The sequence below is a fragment of the Pelophylax lessonae genome, assembly GCF_965119305.1.
Source record: "Pelophylax lessonae genome assembly, chromosome: 9".
In the NCBI taxonomy this organism is placed as follows: Eukaryota; Metazoa; Chordata; class Amphibia; order Anura; family Ranidae; genus Pelophylax; species Pelophylax lessonae.
The window spans coordinates 11,503,767-11,529,180 of record NC_138776.1 but is presented as its reverse complement, the minus strand read 5'-3'; the positions used below and the strand labels follow the sequence as shown (position 1 = coordinate 11,529,180).

General features: G+C 47.0%; 1 protein-coding gene across 4 annotated transcripts in view; it reads right to left on the bottom strand.

Moving 5' to 3' along the window:
- The window catches only part of KCNIP2 (potassium voltage-gated channel interacting protein 2), a 686,963-nt gene that overhangs the window by 19,469 nt on the left and 642,080 nt on the right, over window positions 1–25,414 (bottom strand). For 3 of the 4 annotated variants that reach the window (XM_082269243.1, XM_082269241.1, XM_082269242.1), the window contains exons 2-3: window positions 21,051–21,175; window positions 3,877–3,946 (exon numbers count right to left, since the gene is read on the bottom strand). In XM_082269243.1, coding sequence (XP_082125369.1) covers window positions 3,877–3,946; window positions 21,051–21,175 — 195 coding nt within the window. The remainder of the gene's footprint in view (window positions 1–3,876; window positions 3,947–21,050; window positions 21,176–25,414) is intronic. The other variant, XM_082269240.1, reaches the window with a different exon arrangement.

Here is a 25,414-nt window from a genome sequence, read left to right as displayed (position 1 = left end):
ATGAGGCATTGCAAGGCTGACAGTTACAAGCATGACTCCCATAGGCAGAGGCCGCCAGTTTGAGACCCCTGCTCTAATGCATAGGTGTGCGCAGCCTATTGCATTAGGGTGTGCACCCCAAAGCTCAAACACACACGCCTTTCTCTGCAGCCTCAGTTGCACAGGACAGTGAATGAATAGGAAGTATCAATATGAAAGGAAAAAACTGCGCTATACACATCAAGCAAAGAGCAGCAACTCAATAGTGAGATAGACACAAATTAGTACAATATATCAAAGTGAAGTTGCCCTATGCAAAAACATGAAATTAACACAAATAAATATGTTATGCAATTTTCTTGCAAAAAACAAAACTGAAATAATGCATAATTAAAAGAAAAAAAAAAAAGCATATATTCATTCACCCTACTTAAAAAAAATTAATTAAATTAAAAATAAATGGGGGAACCAAATGTCCAACACACTACTCAAATTGGATCCTCACCGTGACGGCAAAAAAAGGTTCCACCACCAAGTATTATATCCTCTACCAAGTCAGGGTTGTCTCCTTACCGGAAAGATAGACCTCAACAGGTCAGCAGCGCTTTTGGCTTACACCCAGCCGAGCCCTTTATCAACGGAGGGGTTAACGAACTGGTTGTATATACTCAGTGTTAATTAGGTCAAAGCATTGTCAGGAATAAACTTGCATATATATAAAAAAGCCGGCCAGCAATATCTCACCCATCCTTCCGGGATCACAGTAGCGCAGTGACGTCGGCACGTCGCTAACCCAACACGTTTCGTCACAAGCTGACGTCATCCAATCAGTTCATTAACCCCTCCGGTGATAAAAGCCTTGGCTGGGGGTAAGCCAAAAGCACTGCTGACCTGTCCAGGTCTATCATTCTGCTAAGGAGACAACCTGGACTCTGTGGAGGACATAACACTTGGTGGTGGAACCTTTTTTACCGTCACGGGAGGATCCAATTTGAGAAGTGTGTTGGACATTTGGTTCACCCATTTATTTTTAATTTAATACATTTTTTAAGCACTGGTGTTCAATACCAGGGTGAATGAATATATGCATTTTTTTTTTTTTTTACGCATTATTTTGGTTTTGGTTTTTGCAAGAAAATTGCATAACACATATTTGTGTTAATTTCATGTTTTTCCATAGCGCAACTTGACTTTGATATAATGAATAGGAAGTGCTCTGTGCTGAGCGACTTCCTGTTCATTCACAAACTGAAGCCTAGTGATCACAGTTTACTGTGCTTCGGTTATGATTGAACACAGTGAGTGAGTGTGTTCATTTAGAAAAGGAAGGGGCAGGTAAATTACACATCAACTAGCCCCTTCCTCACTCTCCATCCTGAAATATCCTCCGCAGCAGCCGGGGGGGGGGGGGGGAGGAGGGAAGCCAGCAGCAATGCAGTAGGGGAGGGTGCAACATGGGGGGAAGCCCAGGCAGTAGAGGGAATAGGCGCCGCACAGAGTGATAAGGGTGTGCCCAGGCACACCTGGCACACCCCATGCGCATGCCTATACTCTGTTACAGAAAGTGTTACGATTTGCTTCATCTGTCTATAAATCTGGATCTGCTGATAATTCCTCTTCACCCTGCTCGCGTATTTTATTATCATGTGCTCAGTCCGAATTGTCTGGGTTTGTCACCGGTGTAATAATCATTGTACAGAGGAGAAACTGGGCTCTCTCGATGCTTGACTATTCCAGTGCCATCTTAATGGCATCATGGCCCACTGGGCAAAGTCATGCACTGGGGCCCCTTCCAGCCTGCATCAGGTGCCCCCTTACTTTATGTTCCCCTATCACAGTGTCCCCATACACGAGGTTCCCCTATAACCGTGTCCCCGAACACCAGGTACCCCCATCATTGTGCACCTATACATCAGGTTCTCCATGCATATAAATCACAATTTTTTTGTGATATAAAGGCAGCTCCTCCTCCTGATTTGAGTTTGCATTCTCAGTGCTACTTCTATTCTGCCCCTCTGCAGTAGGGAGGAGAAAGTTGAATCCTCTTTCCAGCAGTAGCCAGCTGACAAGAGTGACATTGCATCCCCCTCCCTTCACTGTACATGTTCCTGATCATGGGCCCCCATGCACTTGGGGCCCCTGGGCAGTGCCCAGGTGTGCCCATTCATTAAGATGGCCCTGGACTATTCCACTCAGTGTAAACATAATTTCATAAGTAGATAACATTTTTTTTTTACTTTATTCATATCAAAAAGGAGTTTAAAATTCAGTACAAAACAAGTGTAATTCATATATCATAATCTACAATATGATTTGACAATACAATATAGTTAGTAAAAAAAGTCACCCCCCCCCCTCAGAAAGTACAAGCTCAACTTCTCCCATACATTCACTGTGATAACAGTGTGCCCATGTGCATGTCGGAGGGCAGAGCTAATCCCAACACGTTTCGCCTGTATGGCTTCTTCAGGTGTATTGGGTGAAGAGGGCTCCCAATAGGAAGTGAAAAAAATTGTGATTTCAAAGGGGATAGCAGTCCCGAGCTAACGGTCTGCCAAGATAACCGTGGACACCACTTATGTACAAAAAAGCAAAAGGAGAGCACGGCAGGGTGTGGTCACATCCAATATTAAGGGAGAGAGGAGAAAAATCCACCCACATTCATGTATACGACGTGTTTCACCTGTATGGCTTCTTCAGGGGTATTGGATGAAGAGGGCTCCCAATAGGAAGTAAAAAAAATTGTGATTTCAAAAGGGGATAGCAGATGTTTGCCCAGTCCCGAGCTAACGGTCTGCCAAGATAACGGTGGATACCACTTATGTACGAAAAAGCAAAAGGAGAGCACGACAGGGTGTGGTCACATCCAATACTGAAGGAGAGAGGAGAAAAATCCACCCACATTCATGTAAACAACGTGTTTCACCTGTATGGCTTCTTCAGGGGTATTAGATGAAGAGGGCTCCCAATAGGAAGTAAAAAAAATTGTGATTTCAAAAGGGGATAGCAGATGTTTGCCCAGCCCCGAGCTAACGGTCTGCCAAGATAACGGTGGATACCACTTATGTACGAAAAAGCAAAAGGAGAGCACGACAGGGTGTGGTCACATCCAATACTGAAGGAGAGAGGAGAAAAATCCACCCACATTCATGTATACAACGTGTTTCACCTGTATGGCTTCTTCAGGGGTATTAGATGAAGAGGGCTCCCAATAGGAAGTGAAAAAAATTGTGATTTCAAAGGGGATAGCAGATGTTTGCCCAGTCCCGAGCTAACGGTCTGCCAAGATAACCGTGGATACCACTTATGTATGAAAAAGCAAAAGGAGAGCACGGCAGGGTGTGGTCACATCCAATACTGAAGGAGAGAGGAGAAAAATCCACCCACATTCATGTATACAACGTGTTTTACCTGTATGGCTTCTTCAGGGGTATTGGGTGAAGAGGGCTCCCAATAGGAAGTGAAAAAAATTGTGATTTCAAAAGGGATAACAGATGTTTGCCCAGTCCCGAGCTAACGGTCTGCCAAGAAAACCGTGGATACCACTTATGTACGAAAAAGCAAAAGGAGAGCACGACAGGGTGTGGTCACATCCAATACTGAAGGAGAGAGGAGAAAAATCCACCCACATTCATGTATACGACCCAATCGAGGAAGGAAAAGTACTAAATGTGTATAAAACTTTTAACTCCAAAGGTACTTCCTTATCTTCCCCAGATTAAGTCCTAATGGTGAGAATGCTCCATGCTCTATCCCAGCCAACATGCACCTTTTAATATATGAATTAATCCACCACTATCGCATCCATCCGGATCCACAATAATAAGGTGTAATAATCATTATTTACCATAACTGCGATGACAATGACAAATCTTAATAATGACGGGTACATCTTACCTCCCTGTGGAAAGAACTGGGAGTAGATTTGTTTGAAGCTGTCTTCATTGACGAGGCCGCTGGGACATTCCTGTGACAAGAAATGAGAGAATATCTGAACGTTGTATCTAAACGTTGCATATTGAACAGTTTACCAGACGCAGATCCTTTCCCAGCCGCCCCACACTGAGCGCTCCTTAAAACAAAGGTATTCTTCAACAATGTAACCATTTCACTTTATTCTGAGGAGCAACATGTACCTAACTTCAGAAGATGCCAAATTCCTGAGAGATCCCTCAACAATATGGCCCCAAATCTCCACCTGTGCATGGGCGAGATGCAGGGGCGTAAGTAGAACCTTCAGGGCCCAAGTTAAAGGAACCGTAAAGGGCCCCCTTGATCCCTCCCAATGACCTTAAAAGGCCCATTTTGTTTTCATGATAAAAAAAAAAAAAACGACTTTTTTTCTTTTTTTTTTGCTTTTTAGTGTAGATGTGACATCTGAGGTCTTTTTGACCCCAGATCTCCCATTAACCACTTCCGGACCGCCCGCCGCAGTTATACTGCGGCAGGGTGGCCCTCCTGTGCGAACCGACGTAGGTATATGTCGGTCTCGCGTCTGCAGCTAACAGGCCGCCGGGCTCTGAAGAAGAGGCTAAGCCTCGAAACGTGTTAGCTATCATATATTGAGGACATTGGTCGCGATTACTGTTTGTTCCAGATGTTCGGATTGGATATGCTTGGTTATACCTCTGTTTGTGAGTATATATATATATATATATATATACTTTTAATTATTAAAGCCTGTTATTGAGGATAATGCACTAGGCCGGTGCGCCCTTTGTTTCTTTTTTTTGACTCTAGATACAACTGGCCTTTTGAGCATGACTATAATGCTGATGCGTCCCACAATGAAATTTAGCTTGATACCCTTCCCATAGCATATCGCATACATAAGTCTTATATAAGTTTAAAAATACATTATTTTTAGAATACATACTGTATGACATATAAGAGCAAAAAAGGTTAAAAATCTCCATACGCTATATATAAAAACAAGACACATATGTATTTGTCATACAAGTGGAGATCATACAGTAACATACATCATGTAACAGCTGATTGAATTACACAAAAATCAGCAACATGTTTCGCGGGATGAACCGCTTCTTCAAGGCTTCATATCTGTGATTAAATCGCAAACATTTAACCACTTGCTGACCAGCCGCTATCGATATACGGCGGCAGGTTCCCGCAAATCACTGTACCTGTACGGCGATCCTGGGGAGGGGGGAGGATGGGGGCGTGCACCAGCGGGGAAGTCGATCTACGGGGACAGCGGCCGCGATTGTCGCCGGGCACCGGCGATCGCTTGCCGTGAAGAGAGAATGGCGGTCTGCTGTTGTAAACACATCAGACTGCTGTTCTCTCAGGAATTAATACAGAGCTCCTGTGTCCCTCCCATTTAGAAACACAGGTCTCGGTGTTGATTTAACAAGCCCGTCCCCCTAACAGTTAGAAAACACCCCTTAGGCTCACATCAAACCCTTTGATTGCCCCTGGTGTTAACCCCTTTCCTGTCAGTGTCATTAGTACAGTGACAGTGCATATTTTTAGCACTGGTTACTGTAGTAATGTCACTGGTCTCCCCAAAAGTGTCAAAAAGGTCAGTAAGGGGTCCAATCTGTCGCAGATGGCCACCATTACTAGTAAAAAAAAAAATAAAAATGACATAAATCTTTCCCTTAGTTTGTAGACGCGATAACCTTTTGCGCAAACCAATCAAAATACGCTTATTGTGATTTTTTTTTACCAAAAATATGTAGCAGAATACAAATTGGCCTAAAAAGGATGAAAACATTAGATTTTACATTTTTTTTTTGAGAATGTTATATAGCAGAATGGGAAAAATATTGTTTTTTTTTTTCAGAATTGTCGCTCTTTGTTTTTGTTTATAGCACAAAAAATTAAAAATCGCAGAGGTGATCAAATACCACCAAAAGAAAGCTCTATTTGTGGGAAAAAAAGGACGTCAATTTTATTTGGGTACAGCGTCGCACGACTGCACAATTGTCTGTTAAATTAATGCAGTGCCGAATCGCAAAAAATGGCCTGGTCATTAAGGGGGCAAATCCTTCCGGTCCAGAACTGGTTAATCTATGCATGGACAGAAACAAACAACATCACGTGGCTTTGGCCAGTCACACAGCCGGAGTCTTCAGACCTGGAAGGAAGATGGGCGAAGATGGATGCAGCCTCCACCGGGGACGACAAGGTCTTTGGTTGTAGGTAAGTGTCACATAATATGCTAGTATGCAATGCATACTAGCACATTATGCCTTTACTTTACAGGTAAGATAAAATAAAAAAAAACCCAAGTTTACTTCCTTTTTAAAGTGATTATAAAAGTTTTTAACAAACATGGTATACTTACCTGCTCTGTGTAAGGGTGCCCCAGCGCCGCTTCTGGCTCCTCCTCTTCATCGGGTGCCCCCTACGGAGAGCCACTTTCTATGGGGGCAGGCACGTGCAGAGGGAGGGGGGGGGTCGGAGGGTGCTTGAGCACCTGCCCCTTTCCCCATTGATGCCCAAAGTGCCCTTTTGTCAAGGCAAAATTTCCCCAGTGGCGCCCATAAACAGTATGGCTGCGGGCCCACAGTGCAACTACGCATGTGCCATTCCTGAAGCCTGCCAGGCTCGGGAAAGCTTGTAAATGCTCGGCAGAGCGGGTGAATGCGCAGTGACGTAATGACGCCACGTGGCGCCATTTTGGAGAGTGAGGCACTCGGTCTCGGCGCAGTGATGGCGCCTCATTGTCACATCAGCAGGTAAGACCAGACCCCTGACCACTTCACAGCCTCTGACTATCCCCTGCACCATGTCTGCAGCCTCTGACCAGAACACCCCCTGCACCATGTCCACAGCTTCTTACCACCCCCTGCACCATGTCCACAGCTTCTTACCACCCCCTGCACCATGTCCGCAGCCTCTTACCGACCACCACCTGCACCATGTCTGCAGCCTCTGACCAGACCGCCACCCAGGGCCATCTTACCGAATGGGCATGCTGGGCAGTTGCCCAGAGGCCCCACTTGCCCGGGGGGCCCCACCTGCCCAGCGACCCAGCCCCAGCCAAGCATTAGTCCCGATTCCTGTGTGCATCCCACCGCTGAACTTAGCAGGTGGCAAGGGCCTCTCGGCCCTGCACTGCTGTCAGGCCACTTGGGCCATGGAGGGGGAGCCCACAACTGCAGGAATGCCTGTCTGACTCCACGGGAAAAGGCACACACAGGACAGTCGAGTCTGACTCCCGTCTATGTGTGTCACCAGACCCAGCCGCCAAACTTGGAAGCTGTCATTAGCCCTGCACTGCTGTACCAATAAATATCGCCTTATCGATAATTTGCATTTTTATTCTCGTGGGTGATTGTGTAGGCAGGGCCCCAGCGCACTGCATTACCCGGGGCCCTTTAATGCTCTTAAGATGGCACTGCCGCCACCTGCACCATGTCTGCAGCCTCTGACCAGACCACCCCCTGCGCCATGTCCACAGCCTCTTACCACCCCCTGCACCATGTTAGCAGCCTCTGACCAGACCACCACCTGCACCATGTCCGCAGCCTCTGACCAGACCACCGCCTGCACCATGTCCACTGCCTCTGATCACCCCCCCCCCCCGCACCATGTCCGCAGCCTTTGACCACCCCCTGTACCATGCCTTGCCCCATTTACCACCCCCTGCACCATGTCTGTTGCCTCTGACCAGACCACAACCTGCACCAGGTCCACAGCCACTGATCATAACGTTCGGGTTCAGGTAAGAATAACGGGGGGGGGGGGGGGGGGGTGGGGCAGCTGCAACCAAGGAGCCTTTTCACTTTAATGCATAGCATGCATTAAGGTAAAAAACCTTAAGACTTTACAACTCCTTTAGCCCCTCCTAGGTTTACATCGGTCGCTCATCTGCAGCTAGGGGGTGAGTGCGCGCCGCCGGTGGCGCGCTTCTGCCCCCACTCGTCAGCGGGGACTCCGATGCATGGGGCAGGCGGCCTTGATTGCCGCCTGCCACCCGCGATCGCTCCCCGCTGAGAGAGAAGGACGCTCTGATGTTGTAAACACAGCCGACCATTTTTCTCTCTGGAAAGATCACAGCGCTCCTGTAATCCTTCTATATAGGATCACAGGTCTCTGTGATCATTTCACAAGCCCCACCCCAATACAGTTAGAAACACTCCCCTAGGTACACATTTAACCCCTTGATCACTTACTGTGTTAACCCCTTCCCTGCCAGTGTCATTAGTACAGTGACAGTGCATATAAGTGGGATACTCCAACTGAACTGAACGATGCACAATTATCAGGGACGATCCAGAAAAAATAAATGCTGGTTAACGCTGGTTAACGCTGACTGACGCTGGTTAACGCTATTTGAGCTAGTCATTGCTAGGCCGCTTACTTCACTTTGCCCTTGGCTGTGAAAGAGTCCTTTTAGCTCCCTGAGGTATTCCTTTCCTGAGGTAGCTGTCCTTTATAGTAGACTGCACTGCTGAGCAACTTCAGGGCCCTTCCTGGCGCCCCCTTTACCCCCTAATCTTCAGGGTTTGACAACTTGGCACCCCCTTTACTGTATCACTCTGGGTTAGCTGGCTTCCTGATCCCCTTGATCCCTCTGGAGTGGTCCCCTCTCTTAGGCAGACCCCTGGGCAGATTCTTGAGTACTCACTATACTGTTTTTCCTGACGTCTCCTGCCCAGCAGCTCCACTTGGTCAGCACACTGAATCCTCTACAGCACAGCTCAACCCCTGGTCCCTAGACAGGGCAGCCATCAGAAATTTTGGGGCCCCCTACACAGCTTTAGGCCTGGGCCGCCCTTGGCTGACCGCAAATATTCCCCAGGGCCCGCCCACCGGTTGTCCCACAGAGTCCTTCAGTGCACCCACCTTCAGCGAGGGGAGGACACACCGCGTTATGAAAGCTCTGTCACCTCAGGAGCCTCCATCTCTTCGCAGACCGTTTTTGTCCCTTATATATCTTCATGGCCTCTATCACCTCAGCTACCTCTCCCCTGACAGAACTTTTCCCTGCCGTGTTTGAGTAGGGTTGCCTCTCTCCCATTAGATATACTACATGAGATGGTCAGAGACAGCGGGCATACTACAGGAGACAGTCAGAGACAGCGGGCATACTACAAGAGATGGCAAGAGACAACGGGCATACTACAGAAGACAGTCAGAGACAGCAGGCATACTACAGAAGACGGTTAGATACTGCGGGCATATTACATGAGATGATCAGAGACTGCGGGCATGCTAAAGAAGACGGTCAGAGACTGCAGGCATACTAAAGAAGATGGTCAGAGACTGCAGGCATACTAAAGAAGATGGTCAGAGACTGCAGGCATACTAAAGAAGATGGTCAGAGACTGCAGGCATACTAAAGAAGATGGTCAGAGACTGCGGGCATACTACAGGAGACGGTCAGAGACTGCAGACACATACTACAGGAGACGGTCAAAGACTGTGGGCATACTAAAGAAGATGGTCAGAGACTGCAGACATACTACAGGGGATGGTCTGGGACCGAAAACAAAGTACAGGAGAGGGTCAGAGAGTGCGGGCATACTACAGGAGATGGTCAGAGATGGTGGACATGGCGCAAGAGATTGTTAGAGACTGCGGACATAGTACAGGAGATTTTAAGACTGGTTTAGCAGACTTGCCCTGTTTGCTCACTGTGTACATCTTCAGTGTGGTGTGTCCTCTGTGCCAGTGCTGAACCAGCGCCATGCTTTTCCGCCGTGCCACTGCCAGGCTGGTCACATCACAGAAGCAGGGAGGACATGGGCGAGTTGTCACATCTGCACATAGATCTGAGCCTGTACAGATCATTGGGGTGCAGTGTTAGCAGACCCTCCACATTGGGCTTATAGAGACCAAAGAGAGGGTCAGCTCCTCCATCTTCTTCCTGCCTGCAATGCCGTCTGGATCTGCTGCTCCATCCTCTGCCAGTCTGTCTGCAGCTGCTCTCTGTCCCGCTGTGGCCTCCGGTGCAGTCTCCGAGTCCTCCCACCAGCCTGACAGGAAGACACTATCCTTAGTGTCATTCTGTCGGGCTGGTGGGAGAAGACTGCACCGGAGGCCACAGCGGGACAGAGAGCAGCTGCAGACAGACTGGCAGAGGATGGAGCAGCAGATCCAGGCGGCATTGCAGGCAGGAAGAGGATGGAGGAGCTGTCCCTCTCTTTGGTCTCTATAAGCCCAATGTGGAGGGTCTGCTAACACTACAGTCAGGAAGAAGATCTACAGCGGGACTGGAGCTCCGGTGAAAACGATCCTCTCATGCCGTTCTTGGCCACGCCCCCTTCAGTCCTCTTTAGCTATTTGTAAAAGGCGCCGAGCAGTGCCATGGCATCACCGACTCTGCGCTTGGCCGGCCCCTCCTCGGACGGACAGTTGGCAACCCTGTGCATGGGCCCCTGCGACGGCCGGGCCCCCTACAGGTGTATCGGCTGTACCCCCCTGATGACGGCCCTGTCCCTAGACCTTCCTCACTTCAGCAGGAGAGACAGCCGTCACCTCCTCCTGGGACTTTGCTCCCGCCAAAAGACACCCTGTCACATGCCCCCTCAGGATTTATTCCCAATCCCAGGATGCATTGCAGCATTGCCCACCCACTGGGACAGTCATAAACCCTGGTGTGCTATTGCTTAGGTTTCCTCCACTGTCCAACAAGATCCCTCATTGGATACAGTGGGGAGACTCCCCAGACTCAACAGGTCCCACCTGGAAGCATGTGACAGGCTAACTAACCGATCAGACCCTCCTGATAAGTAGAACAGGGTCACACATATGTTTTTTCCTAGCACCTACCTAGGAGGGTGCTACACAAACAAAATACGCTTATTGCAATTTTTTTTACCAAAAATATGTAGCAGAAAACAAATTGGCCAAACATGTTAAACATTTTTGATTTTTTTTTTTTTTTGGGAATGTTATATAGCAGAAGTTGAAAATTATTGTTTTTTTTTTTCAGAATTGTCGCTCTTTTTTTGCTTATAGTGCAAAAAAATAAAAATCGCAGAGGTGATCAAATACCACCAAAAGAAAGATCTATTTGTGGGAAAAAAATTACACCAATTTTATTTGGGTACAGCGTCGCACGACCGCGCAATTGTCTGTTAAAAATAACGCAGTGCCGAATCACAAAAAATGGGCTGGTCATTAACCACTTTACCACCGGAGGATTTTCCTGCTTTACGTCCAGGCCACTTTTTGCAACTTGGCACTGCGCGACTTTAACTGACAATTGCGCGGTCATGCAACACCGTACCCAAACGAAATGTATGTCCTTTTTTTCCCCACAAACAGAGCTTTCTTTTGGTGGTATTTGATCACCTGTGCAATTTTTAATTTTTGAAAAAAAAGCGACAATTTGAAAAAAAAAAAAACAATATTTTTTACATTCTGCTATATAACATTCCCAAAAAAATTTAAAAATCAAAATTTTTTAACATTTTAGGCCAAATTGTCTTCTGCTACATATTTTTGGTAAAAAAAAAAAAATCGCAATTAGCGTATTTTGATTGGTTTTGCGCAAAAGTTATTGCGTTTAATAACTACGGGAAAGATTTCTGTCATTTTTATTGTTTTTTTTTCTTAACTAGTAATGGAGGCGATCTGCGATTTTTTTTGCGTGACTGCGACATTGCGGCAGACAGATCGGACCCCTGACTGACATTTTTTACACTTTTGGGGGTACCAGTGACATTACTATAGTAATTAGTGCTATACATATGCACTGTCACTGTAAAAATGACACTAGCAGGGAAGGGGTTAACTTTATTAGTGATCAAGGGGTTAAGTGTGTCCCTAGGGGTGTGCTTCTTACTGTCAAGGGGCGTGGCTTGTGATGTAGCCACAGAGACATATGATCCTACATAGCAGGATCGCATGATCTCTGCAGTCACACCAGGGAGAATGACAGAAGGTTGTGTTTTCATCAGCCGTCCGTCCTTCTCCCTCTCCAGCGGAAGATCGCGAGTGACCGGCGGACATCGGAGCCGCCGGTCACTCACGTGGGGATGTCAGGGAATGAGCGGGGGCGGGAGCACGCCTCCGGCGGTGCGCGCTTGCCCCCTAGAGGCTCGTACCGGTACGTCGCTTAGCCCAGGAGGGGCTGACTGCCGCAGTATACTGTATGTACTTGCGGCGGTCGGCAAGTGGTTAAGGGGGCAAATCCTTCCGGTCCAGAAGTGGTTAAGGTTGCCAAACCCTGTTATACGGTCGGGGTTGTTATTTGAAGCTGGTATTTTCCTTCGGGATAGTCAGTAGAGAAATAAATATCAAAGTCAAAATCTGACCTCAGTCTGTAGCTAAATAATAAATCAGAGGCTGAGACACCTCCGATATGTATAATTAAAATGTAGACCATTTGAAGGACCTTCGGTGGTTGTTCGGTGTCAGTTGGTCTGAAATCTGAGCTTTGTTTGGTGCTCGTTAAAATTCAGTAGTGGACAGAGAAGAAAAATTGGAATGGAGAACCTTAGAAGTTGACAGAGGGGTCATTGTAAATCACCTTAATAATTCACGCTCAAACACTCTGAGTGTTCTCCATCTGTGGTAATGCAAAAAAAAATAACCACTTGCCAACCACCTGCCGAAGATAAACTGCGGCAGGTCGGCTCGGCTGCGCTACCTGTACGGCGGTTCGCTGGAACGCTCCTAGGGGTGCGCGCTCCGCTGGAGGAGCAAGCCCGCCGCCATTAGGAAGCGGGGGAAGCCGATCGACAGGGCCAGCAGCCGCACATGCCACCGGGCACCCGCGATCGCTCCCCACTGAGAGAGAACGACGGTCTGCTGTTGTAAACACAGCTGACCGTTCTTCTCCCTGGAATGATCACAGAGCGCCTGTGATCCCTCTATATATGAACACAGGTCTCTATGTTGATTCCACAAAACCCTCCCCCACACAGTTAGAAAGCACACTTAACCCTTTGATCACCCTTGGGTTAACCCCTTCTCTGCCAGTGTCAATATTACAGTGACAGTGCATATTTTTAGCACTGATTACTGTAGTAATGTCACTGGTCCCCCCAAAAGTGTCAAAAATGTCAGTTAGGGGTCCGATCTGTCCGCCGCAATGTCGCAGTTCCGCTAAAAATCGCAGATCGCCATTACTAGTAAAAAAACAAACAAATAAATAAAAATGACATGAATCTTTTCCCTCGTTTGTAGACACGATAACTTTTGCGCAAACCAATCAAAATACGTTTATTGGGATTTTTTTTTTTTACCAAAAATATGTAGCAGAATACAAATTGGCCTAAAATGATGAAAAATTTAGATTTTTAAATTTATTTTATTGGGAATGTTATATAGCGAATGTGGAATATAGGAAATATAGCCATTTATATAGTTATATATAGTATATATATAGTTATATATATATATTTATATATATATATATATATATATATATATACTGTATATATATATATGTATATATATGTATTGTGACAGGAAGTCAGGTAAATCTGTGGGTGTTGTCACAGACGGGCGATACATTTCTGCCTTGTTTAGACAATTCACCAATTACTATCAGGTGTCGGCTGCGGAGGTAGCCAGAAAGGTTTAAGGACATTGGAAAGCTTCAGCTATTCAGAATGAGGCAATTAAGGCCTCTATAAGTTATCCAGAGGATGACTACTGATTGCTGCATCCTGAGGCTTTTTGCGTTAAGGAGAGCATGTGTAAGGGGTTGGCTCGGTAGCGGGTGTGGGTGACCCCCTGGGAGGGTTCGCTACACAGAGAGACAGCCGAGGAGTGGTTGAAAACAACGGTCTATGGTTTATTCTTCCAATTTGCTGGAAACAAATGCAACAGCATAAATCAAACAAAACATAAAATAAACCCTGGCCACTTGGGGCGTCTACCTTCACAACACAGGAACCTACCTATGCAGTCTGTCACAACCTACTGCTGGGCAGACACTGCTGGTCATACAGCAGAAAAACAATAGTCTATTTGTTTTTCTTTTCAGACAGAAAAAGTCAACACCACCTCACCTTCAGAAGTCTCTCAGCTCACTGCTTTCCTTAACGCACAAAGCCTCAGGATGCAGCAATCAGTAGTCATCCTCTGGATAACTTATAGAGGCCTTAATTGCCTCATTCTGAATAGCTGAAGCTTTCCAACGTCCTTAAACCTTTCTGACTACCTCTGCAGCCGACACCTGATAGTAATTGGTGAATTGTCTAAACAAGGCAGAAATGTATCTCCCGTCTGTGACAACACCCACAGATTTACCTGACTTCCTGTCACAATATATATAGTTAGATATAGCTATATATTTATATAGCGAATGTGTCGAGTATAGGGAATGTGAAAAATATTGTTTTTTTTTTTTCAGAATTTGTGGGGAAAAAATATATCAATTTTATTTGGGTACAGCGTCACACAATCCCGCAATTGTCCGTTAAAATAACGCAGTGCCGAATCGCAAAACAATTACCTGGTCATTAAGGGGGAAAATGCTTCCGGTCCAGAACTGGTTAAACCCACAAGTGCTTTTTTTTTACCATTACTATTCCTTTATATAGTGACTTTTAAAATATACAAATGCAACAATTTAGCAGTGTTCAATTCATCAACTAAAATATTTTCGTCTACTAAATTAACATTATTTTAGTCAACTAAAATACAACTAAAACCCAAATAATTCAGATGACTAAAATACGACTAAAACTAAAATGACATTTAAGTCAACAGACTAAAATACGATCAAAACTAAAATTACATTTTAGTCAAAAGACTATGACTAAAAGTAAATCGAAAATTGACATCAGAATCAACACTACTCTGCTGGCCATTTCTAAATCGGCAACACAATTCCATCCAGAACCTGTAATAATCGCACAATAAAGAGGAAGTAAACTTCCATTTTTAAGGTTTAGGTATAGGTAAGCTTATATTAGAGCTTACCGATAGGTAGTGCAAATATCTCCTAAGCCAGTGGAGGGATGTAATCATGCGTTTAGGAGATATTTACTGAGCTAGCAGCCAGTTATATCACTGGCGCATGCGCTCTGTGTTTCCTCCACCCCTCTCTGCCAATCCCTCTTCTGGCTTCCATTCAGTGTCCCCCACCCTCTCTGCCAACCCCACCACTGGCCCCCTTTCAGTGTCTTTCACCCCTCTCTGCCAATCCCTCCACAGGCTTCCATTCAGTGTCCTCCACCCCTCTCTGCCAGTTCCTCCACTGGCTTTCGTTCAGTATCTTCCACCCCTTTCTGCCAATCCCTTCACTGGCCTCCATTCAGTGTCCTTCATCCCTCTCTGCCAATCCCTCCACTGGCTTCTATTCAGTGTCCTCCACCCCTCTCTGCCAGTTCCTCCACTGGCTTTCGTTCAGTGTCTTCCACCTCTTTCTGCCAATCCCTTCACTGGCCTCCATTCAGTGCCCTCCACCCCTCTCTGCCAATCCCTCCACTGGCTTCTATTCAGTGTCCTCCACCTCTCTCTGCCAGTCCCTCCACTGGCCTCCATTCAGTGTCTTCCACCCCTCTCTGCCAATCCCTTCACTGGCCTCCATTCAGTGTCCTTCATCCCTCTCTGCCAATCCCTCCACTGGCCTCCATTCAGTGTCCTCCACCTCTCTCTGCCAATCCCCCCACTGGCCTCCATTCAGTGCCCTCCACCCCTCTCTGCCAATCCCTCCACTGGCTTCTATTCAGTGTCCTCCACCTCTCTCTGCCAGTCCCTCCACTGGCCTCCATTCAGTGTCTTCCACCCCTCTCTGCCAATCCCTTCACTGGCCTCCATTCAGTGTCCTTCATCCCTCTCTGCCAATCCCTCCACTGGCCTCCATTCAGTGTCCTCCACCTCTCTCTGCCAATCCCCCCACTGGCCTCCATTCAGTGCCCTCCACCCCTCTCTGCCAATCCCTCCACTGGCTTCTATTCAGTGTCCTCCACCTCTCTCTGCCAGTCCCTCCACTGGCCTCCATTCAGTGTCTTCCACCCCTCTCTGCCAATCCCTCCACTGGCCTCCATTCAGTGTCCTCCACCTCTCTCTGCCAATCCCCCCACTGGCCTCCATTCAGTGCCCTCCACCCCTCTCTGCCAATCCCTCCACTCGCTCACATTCAGTGTCCTCCTCCTCCCTCTGCCAATCCCTCCACTGGTCTCTATTTAGTGTCCTCCAACCCTCTCTGCCAATCCTTCCACTGGCATCCATTCAGTGTTCTCCACCCCTCTCTGCAAAACCCTCTCCTGGCTTCCATTCAGTGTCCTCCACTCCTCTCTCCCAAACCCTCCACTGGCCCCTATTCAGTGTCCTTTACCCCTCTCTGCCAATCCCTCCATTGGCTTCCATTCAGTGTAGTTCACTCCTCTCTGCCAATCCCTCCACTGAAGAGTGACAAGTATTATCGAACTGAAATGCTGGGAAAGATTCACCAAAAGGTCGCTGAGAAAGTAAAGGCTATGCTGACTGCGCTGCAGTCAGTGCAAAACTGCTAGAAAAAAGCTAGACAGTGGATTGGAGTCAGTGGACTACTGCTGCATTAGTGCGCCACTCACTGCTGCAATAATTCACTGCAGTAGTGATTTAAAATTTTTGCAGTGAGTGAGTACACTACTGCAGCAGTAGTCCACTGACTCCCCACTGTCTAGCTTTTTTTCTAGCAGTTTTGCACTGACTGCACTGCAGTAGTGATTTAAAATGATTGCAGTGAGTGAGTGCACTACTGCAGCAGTTTATGCATCATTCACAATCAGATGATGTGAAACTGATGCCCCTGCAAGTGCGGTTTTCCTATCAGTTTTCATGCAGTTAAGGTGTGAAGCCCTTAACCACTTAAGCCCCGGAGGATTTTACCCCCTTCCTGACCAGGGCCTATTTTGCGATTCGGCACTGCGTGACTTTAATGGACAATTGCGCGGTCGTGCGACGTTGTACCTAATCGAATTCGACGTCCTTTTTTTCCCCACAAACAGAGCTTTCTTTTGGTGGTATTTGATCACCTGTGCAATTTTTTGATCACGCGCTATAAACAAAAAAAGAGCGTAGATTTTGCAAAAATAACAATATTTTTCAAATTTTTTATATGAAATTCCCCCCAAAAAAATTTAAAAATCAAAATTTTTTAACATTTTAGGCCAATTTGTTTTCTGCTACATATGTTTGGTAAAAAAAATAGGAAAAAGCGTATTTTGATTGGTTTGCGCAAAAGTTATTGCTTTTACTAACTAAGGGAAAGATTTTTGTCATTTTTGTTGTTTTTTTCTTTAACGAGTAATGGCGGCGATCTGCGATTTTTTTTGCGGGACTGCGACATTGTGGCGGACAGATCGGACCCTTGACTGACATTTTTGACACTTTTGGGGCTACCAGTGACATTACTACAGTAATCAGTGCTAAAAATATGCACTGTTACTGTAAAAATGACACTGGCAGTGAAGGGGTTAACTTTTTTTGAGAGGGAGGGGTTAAGTGTGTCCCTACGGGCGTGCTTCTTAAGCCCCGTACACACGTACCGATGGTCGGCTTACAAATGTTCCTCTTTTCTCCCCGGGATGTCGGTGTCTGCTGAAAAGTGCAAAGACAGCACAAGGACAGCACAAGAATTTTGTCCGCCGACTGCAGAAGTGATGTCATGTAATGGTTAACTTTCCCTGTGTTTTCTATTTTCTGAGCATGCCCAGTCTTGCAAATCTGCGGTCTGTCGGCCGAATTGTGTACTGACAGGCGAACAATCGTCCGTTCTGGTGTCGGCATACAAAAATTTTCATGTTTGCAAGAAAGACTTTTGTCCGCGGATTGTGCGCAGACATCTGTCGGAGGCACCATACTAACACGCGTACAATCGGCAGATCCTTCGTCCACCGACGTTTGTATGCCGACGATCGGTACGTGTGTACGGGCCTTTACTGTGATTGGATGTGGCTACTGGTGTAAGAACAGTGATCAACGGTCCTACATAGCAGAACCATATGATCTCCATTCTTACACAGGGAAGAATGACAGGCGGCTTTGTTTACATTAGCCGCCTGCCTTTCTCCCGGTGTAACGGACAATTGCGAGTGCCCGGCGGACATGTCCGCCGGGCACACGCGCGGGGGGGTCCGTGACCGAACGGGAGCGCGCCTCCGGCGGCGCGCGCTGGTTCCCTGAAGCCTCACAGGCTAGCGACGTAGTCCTACATCGCTTTGCCTGTGAGGGGCTGACCGCCGCAGTAAATAGTCGTGCGGCGGTCGGCAAGTAGTTAATGGTAAAAATGTTAATAAACAAACACTAACATGTTCAGGAACAGATTCGTGTTGAAAATTGTGTTTATTTTGCAAAGCTTTAAATGTTCAAAATATCTGCGCATATTGGCCAATACCAATATGCAATGGCCAAAATATTGGTATCGGTATTGGCAACGAAAAACGACTCTCTGTCAATTCCTCCACTGGCCTCCATTCAGTGCCCTCTACCCCTCTCTGCCAATTCCACCACTGGTCTCTATTCAGTGTCCTCCAACCCTCTCTGCCAATCCCGCCACTGGCTTCCATTCAGTGTCCTCCACCCCTCTGTCCCAATCCCTCCACTGGCTTCCCTTCAGTGTCCTCCACACCTCTCTGCCAATCCCTCCACTGGCTTCCATTCAGTGTCCTCCACCCCTCTGTCCCAATCCCTCCACCGGCTTCCCTTCAGTGTCCTCCACACCTCTCTGCCAATCCCTCCACTGGCTTCCATTCAGTGTCCTCCACCCCTCTCTGCCAATCCCTCCACTCGCTCACATTCAGTGTCCTCCTCCTCTCTCTGCCAATCCCTCCACTGGTCTCTATTTAGTGTCCTCCAACCCTCTCTGCCAATCCTTCCACTGGCATCCATTCAGTGTCCTCCACCCCTCTCTGCAAAACCCTCTACTGGCTTCCATTCAGTGTCCTCCACTCCTTTCTCCCAAACCCTCCACTTGCCCCTATTCAGTGTCCTTTACCCCTCTTTGCCAATCCCTCCATTGGCTTCCCTTCAGTGTCCTCCACACCTCTCTGCCAATCCCTCCACTGGCTTCCATTCAGTGTCCTCCACCCCTCTGTCCCAATCCCTCCACCAGCTTCCCTTCAGTGTCCTCCACACCTCTCTGCCAATCCCTCCACTGGCTTCCATTCAGTGTCCTCCACCCCTCTGTCCCAATCCCTCCACCGGATTCCCTTCAGTGTCCTCCACACCTCTCTGCCAATCCCTCCACTGTCTTCCATTCAGTGCCCTCCACCCCTCTCTGCCAATCCCTCCACTGGCTTCCATTCAGTGTCCTCCACACCTCTCTGCCAATCCCTCCACTGGCTTCCATTCAGTGTCCTCCACATCTCTCTGCCAATCCCTCCACTGGCTTCAATTCAGTGTCCTCCACCCCTCTGTCCCAATCCCTCCACCGGCTTCCCTTCAGTGTCCTCCACACCTCTCTGCCAATCCCTCCACTGGCTTCCATTCAGTGTCCTCCACCCCTCTCTGCCAATCCCTCCACTGGCTTCCATTCAGTGTCCTCCACACCTCTCTGCCAATCCCTCCACTGGCTTCCATTCAGTGTCCTCCACCCCTCTCTGCCAATCCCTCCACTGGCTTCCATTCAGTGTCCTCCACACCTCTCTGCCAATCCCTCCACTGGCTTCCATTCAGTGTCCTCCACCCCTCTCTGCCAATCCCTCCACTGGCTTCCATTCAGTGTCCTCCACCGCTCTCTGCCAATCCCTCCACTGGCTTCCATTCAGTGTCCTCCACACCTCTATGCCAATCCCTCCACTGGCTTCCTTTCAGTGTCCTCCGCACCTCTCTGCCAATCCCTCCACTGGCTTCCATTCAGTGTCCTCCACCCCTCTGTCCCAATCCCTCCACCAGCTTCCCTTCAGTGTCCTCCACACCTCTCTGCCAATCCCTCCACTGTCTTCCATTCAGTGCCCTCCACCCCTCTCTGCCAATCCCTCCACTGGCTTCCATTCAGTGTCCTCCACACCTCTCTGCCAATCCCTCCACTGGCTTCCATTCAGTGTCCTCCACCCCTCTCTGCCAATCCCTCCACTGGCTTCCATTCAGTGTCCTCCACACCTCTCTGCCAATCCCTCCACTGGCTTCCATTCAGTGTCCTCCACCCCTCTCTGCCAATCCCTCCACTGGCTTCCATTCAGTGTCCTCCACACCTCTCTGCCAATCCCTCCACTGGCTTCCATTCAGTGTCCTCCACCCCTCTCTGCCAATCCCTCCACTGGCTTCCATTCAGTGTCCTCCACACCTCTAACGAGCAGCAGACGTGCATGACGAAAAAATGTGTTTCGTTTGATTTGTTAATTTAGTTATTTCGTTTAGGTAAATTTGGTTGATTCGTTCAATTGGTATTCAGGATTCATATTCAGAATTTGTATTCGGAATTTGTTTTGTCTTTTTCAAATGTTTTTTCGAATTTACCAATTTTGAATCGGTCGAATCGAAAAAACTTTAGATTTTTTTTTTCGATTTGACAAACCAAAGAAAAATCTTCATCAAATGATTACAATGACTCTTTAAATCATCTTTGGCTTAACAATGGTAATGAAATGGTTCTCTAAAAACACACAGTCTGTGATTACAGAAATGTAGTTACAGTTCGAATTCGACTGAAATTCTATGTAAAATTCAATTCGAATTTAAATTTTAATTTCCGAAATTCAGACAAATTTTGTTTCATTATCCAATATATCCGAATAACAAAAAATTTGTCTGAATATTTATTCGTAATGAAATCAACCGCACACGTCTAACGAGCAGGGCCCTCTAATTCCTCTTGTACCAAATTGTATTGTAACTGTAATGTCTGCCTTAATTTTGTTAAGTTCTGTGCAAACTGTTGGCGCTACATAAATTCTGTACAATAATAATAATAATCGAATGTGTCCCCACACCAAATGCAGCAAGCTATACAAAAGGATGGCTACCACCCCAATTTATAACTGGCCTTTGAAGTAAGTTAAGCCCAGTGCACACGTACCAAAGGCTGTCAGGTTCAGAAGGAACCAGCCAACTTTCCGTACATATGTACCACTGTGTGTTCAACAAAAGTGGGCTTAACGACCAGCTTCTATCGAACAGGTCCTGCTGGAAAACCAACTTTACTGTACAATTCTCTGTAAACAGTAATCAAAACCATCCCATGGCCTCTATTGAATGCACTTACTCACATTTTTAAAGCCTCGGTATAGAACCTGAAGTTCTTTTTTGGTGAATTTTGATTGTTCTTGTAGCTGTTCAAGCCCTTCTGGACGATGGCACACCGTAGACAGTTCAAACTCATCTTCTATGCTGTCTGAAAGAGGAGATGCAGATGTTACCCGATTGAATGTAGGCAAGCTTCCATTTGTTTAACTGGTTCTTGGGGTAAAACACAAGGTCTGCTAACACGGCCCCGATGCCCACCCACAGTGCCTAGGCAAAGGTGACGTCACACACTCTTCTGGTAGAATCCTGGGGAATATAGAGCAGTGGAAATCTCATGAGAAGATGCTCTTGCAATGGACTGCAAAAGACCCCCTTTTTGTAAGATTTCAGTTGCTCTGCATTTCTCATGGATCCACCCGGAGGGACAGTAACTTTATAGCCAACAATGTTGAAGACGAGGGGGGGGGGGGGGGAATCCAACTTTTAGTAGCCAATTTTCAATAGGGGAGGGGGGCCCAGGCAATGTGAACAGACCTTGCGTTTTACTGAAAGGTCTACAACATTTGAAGGAAAAACTTCAAACCTCGGATAAACACAGATTTATTTCATCCCACATGTAGAAAAAAAAATTGAATTTATCTTAAATGCTCCAGAAGAAAACAAAGTTTTAACAAAGTTTTAATAAATAAATAAACTGCTTCTGGAAGCTCTCTCTGCCCCCCTTCCTATCCATCTAATAGGAGCACAACCTTCCTGTACATCCAGAAGCATCATGGTATTCCTATCGGTCTAAAAGGAGGTAGTCTTCTTATCAGCTTAAAAATTAACACGGCCTTCCTATCGTGTCTAGAAGCATAGCCTTCCTTTTGGTCTAAAAGGAGTATAGCCTTCTTGATCTAACGAGAATCAAAGCCTTTCCATTGGTTAAAAGGGAGAATGGCCTTCCTGTACATCTAGAAGAAGCATGGTCTTCCTATTCATCGAGAAGCATAGCCTTCCTATTGGTCCAAAGGGAGCATGGTCTCCCTGTACATCTAAAAGGAGCTAGGTCTTCTTATTCATCTAGAAGCATAGCTTTCCTATTGGTCCAAAAGGAGCATGGCCTTCCTGTACATCTAGAAGAAGCACGGTCTTCCTAATTATCTAGAAGAACCATGGTCTTCCTAATTATCTAGAAGAAGCATGGTCTCCCTGTACATCTAGAAGAAGCATGGTCTTTCTGTACATCTAGAAGAAGCATGGTCTTCCTATCAGTCTAAAGGGAGTATGACCTTCTTGAGTCAGTCTAGAACCATAGCCTTGCTTTTGGGCCAAAGAGCATGGGCTTCCCGTACATCTAGAAGAAGCGTGGTCTTCCTATTCATCTAGAAGCATAGCCTTCCTTTTGGTCCTAAGGGAGTACGGCCTTCCTGTACATCTAGAATAAGCATGGTTTTCCTATTCATCTAGAAGCATAGGCTGTCTATCGGTCCAAAAGGAACATGGCCTTCCTGTACATCTAGAAGAAGCATGGTCTTCCTATTCAACTAGAGGCAAAGCCTTCCTATCAGTCCAAAAGGATCATGGCCTTCCTGTACATCTAGAATAAGCATGGTTTTCCTATTCATCTAGAAGCATAGACTGTCTATCGGTCCAAAAGGAACATGGCCTTCCTGTACATCTAGAAGAAGCATGATCTTCCTATTCAACTAGAGGCAAAGCCTTTCTATTCATCTAAAGAGATTAAGGCCTTCCTATACATCTAGAAGAAGCATGATCTTCCTATTCAACTAGAGGCAAAGCCTTCCTATTCATCTAAAGAGATTAAGGCCTTCCTAAACATCTAGAAGAAGCATAGTCTTCCTATTTATGTAGAAGCAAAGCCTTCCTATTAGTCTAAATAAATCATGGCCTTCCTGTACATCTAGAAGAAGCATGGTTTTACTTTTCATCTAGAAGCATAGCCTTCCTATCGGTCTAAACAGATCATAGCCTCCCTCTACATCTAGAAGAAGCATAGTCTTCCTATTTATCTTGAAGCATAGCCTTCCTATTGGTCTAAATAGACCATGGCCTTCCTGTACGACCCAAAGAAGCATGGCCTTCGTATTCATCTACACTAAACAAAATTATAAAGGCAACACTTTTGTTTTTGCCCCCATTTGAGCTGAACTCAAAGATTTAAGACTTTTTCTATGTACTTAAAAAGCCGATTTCTCTCAAACATTATTCACAAATCTGTGTAAATCTGTGTTAGTGAGCACTTCTCCTTTGCCGAGACAGTACATCCAACCAGCCTCACAACCGCAGACCACGTGTAACCCCACCAGCCCAGGACCTCCACATCCAGCATCTTCACCTCCAAGATCGTCTGAGACCAGCCCAGGACCTCCACATCCAGCATCTTCACCTCCAAGATCGTCTGAGACCAGCCCAGGACCTCCACATCCAGCATCTTCACCTCCAAGATCATCTGAGACCAGCCCAGGACCTCCACATCCAGCATCTTCACCTCCAAGATGGACTGAGACCAGCCCAGGACCTCCACATCCAGCATCTTCACCTCCAAGATCGTCTGAGACCAGCCCAGGACCTCCACATCCAGCATCTTCACCTCCAAGATGGTCTGAGTCCAGCCCAGGACCTCCACATCCAGCATCTTCACCTCCAAGATGGACTGAGACCAGCCCAGGACCTCCACATCCAGCATCTTCACCTCCGAGATCATCTGAGGCCAGCCCAGAACCTCCACATCCAGCATCTTCACCTCCAAGATCGTCTGAGACCAGCCCAGGACCTCCACATCCAGCATCTTCACCTCCAAGATCATCTGAGACCAGCCCAGGACCTCCACATCCAGCATCTTCACCTCCAAGATCGTCTGAGACTAGCCCAGGACCTCCACATCCAGCATCTTCACCTCCAAGATGGTCTGAGACCAGCCCAGGACCTCCACATCCAGCATCTTCACCTCCAAGACCATCTGAGACCAGCCCAGGACCTCCACATCCAGCATCTTCACCTCCAAGATGGTCTGAGACCAGCCTAGGACCTCCACATCCAGCATCTTCACCTCCAAGACCATCTGAGACCAGCCCAGGACCTCCACATCCAGCATCTTCACCTCCAAGATAGTCTGAGACCAGCCCAGGACCTCCACATCCAGCATCTTCACCTCCAAGATCGTCTGAGACCAGCCCAGGCCCTCCACATCCAGCATCTTCACCTCCAAGATCATCTGAGACCAGCCCAGGACCTCCACATCCAGCATCTTCACCTCCAAGATCGTCTGAGATTGTTGCAACAATCGGTTTGCATAACCAAAGAATTTCTACACAAACTGTCAGAAACCGTCCCAGGGAAGCTCATCTGCATCCTCGTCGTTCTCATCGGGGTCTCAACCTGACTGCAGTTCGTCGTCGTAACTGACTTAAGTGGGCAAATGCTCACATTCAATGGCATCTGGCACTTTGGAGAGGTCTTCCTGGTTTTCACTGTGCAGGGCAGAAGGCAGACAACGTGTATGGTGTCATGTGGGTGAGCGTTTTGCTGATGTTGGCGTTGTGGATGGAGTGGCCCATGGTGGCGGTGGGGTTAGGGTATGGGCAGGCGTATGTTATGGACAAGGAACACAGGGGCATTTTATTGATGGCATTTTGAATGCACAGAGATACGGCGACGAGATCCTGAGGCCCATTGTTGTGGCATTCATCCACGGCCATAACCTCATGTTGCAGCATGATAATGCACGGCCCCGTGGTGCAAGGATCTGTACACAATTCCTGGAAGCTGAAAACATCCCAGTTCTTGCATGGCCAGCATACTCCCCGGACATGTCACCTATTGAGCATGTTTGGGATGCTCTGGATTGGCGTATACCACAGCGTGTTCCAGGTCCTGCCAAAATCCAGCAACTTCGCACAGCCATTGAAGAGGAGTGGACCAACATTCCACAGGCCAAAATCAACCACCTGATCAACTCTATGCGAAGGAGGTGTGTTTAACTGCATGAGGCAACTGGTGGTCAGACCAGATACTGACTGGTTTCCGCCCCCCCCATACAGTAAAACTGCAAATTTTAGAGTGGCCTTTATTTGGCCACCTAAGGCACACCTGTGCAATAATCATGCTGTCCAATCAGCATCTTGATATGCCACACCTGTGAGGTGGATGGATTATCTCGGCAAAGGAGAAGTGATCACTAACACAGATTTCGATTTGTGAACAATATTGGAGAGAAATCATCCTTTTGTGTACATAGAAAAAGTCTTAGATCTTTGAGTTCAGCTCCTGAAAAATGGGGGCAAAAACTAAAGTGTTGCGTTTATAATTTTGTTCAGTGTAGAAGCATAGCTTTCCTATCGATCCAAAAGGATTATGGCCTTCTTGTACATCTAGAAGAAGCATG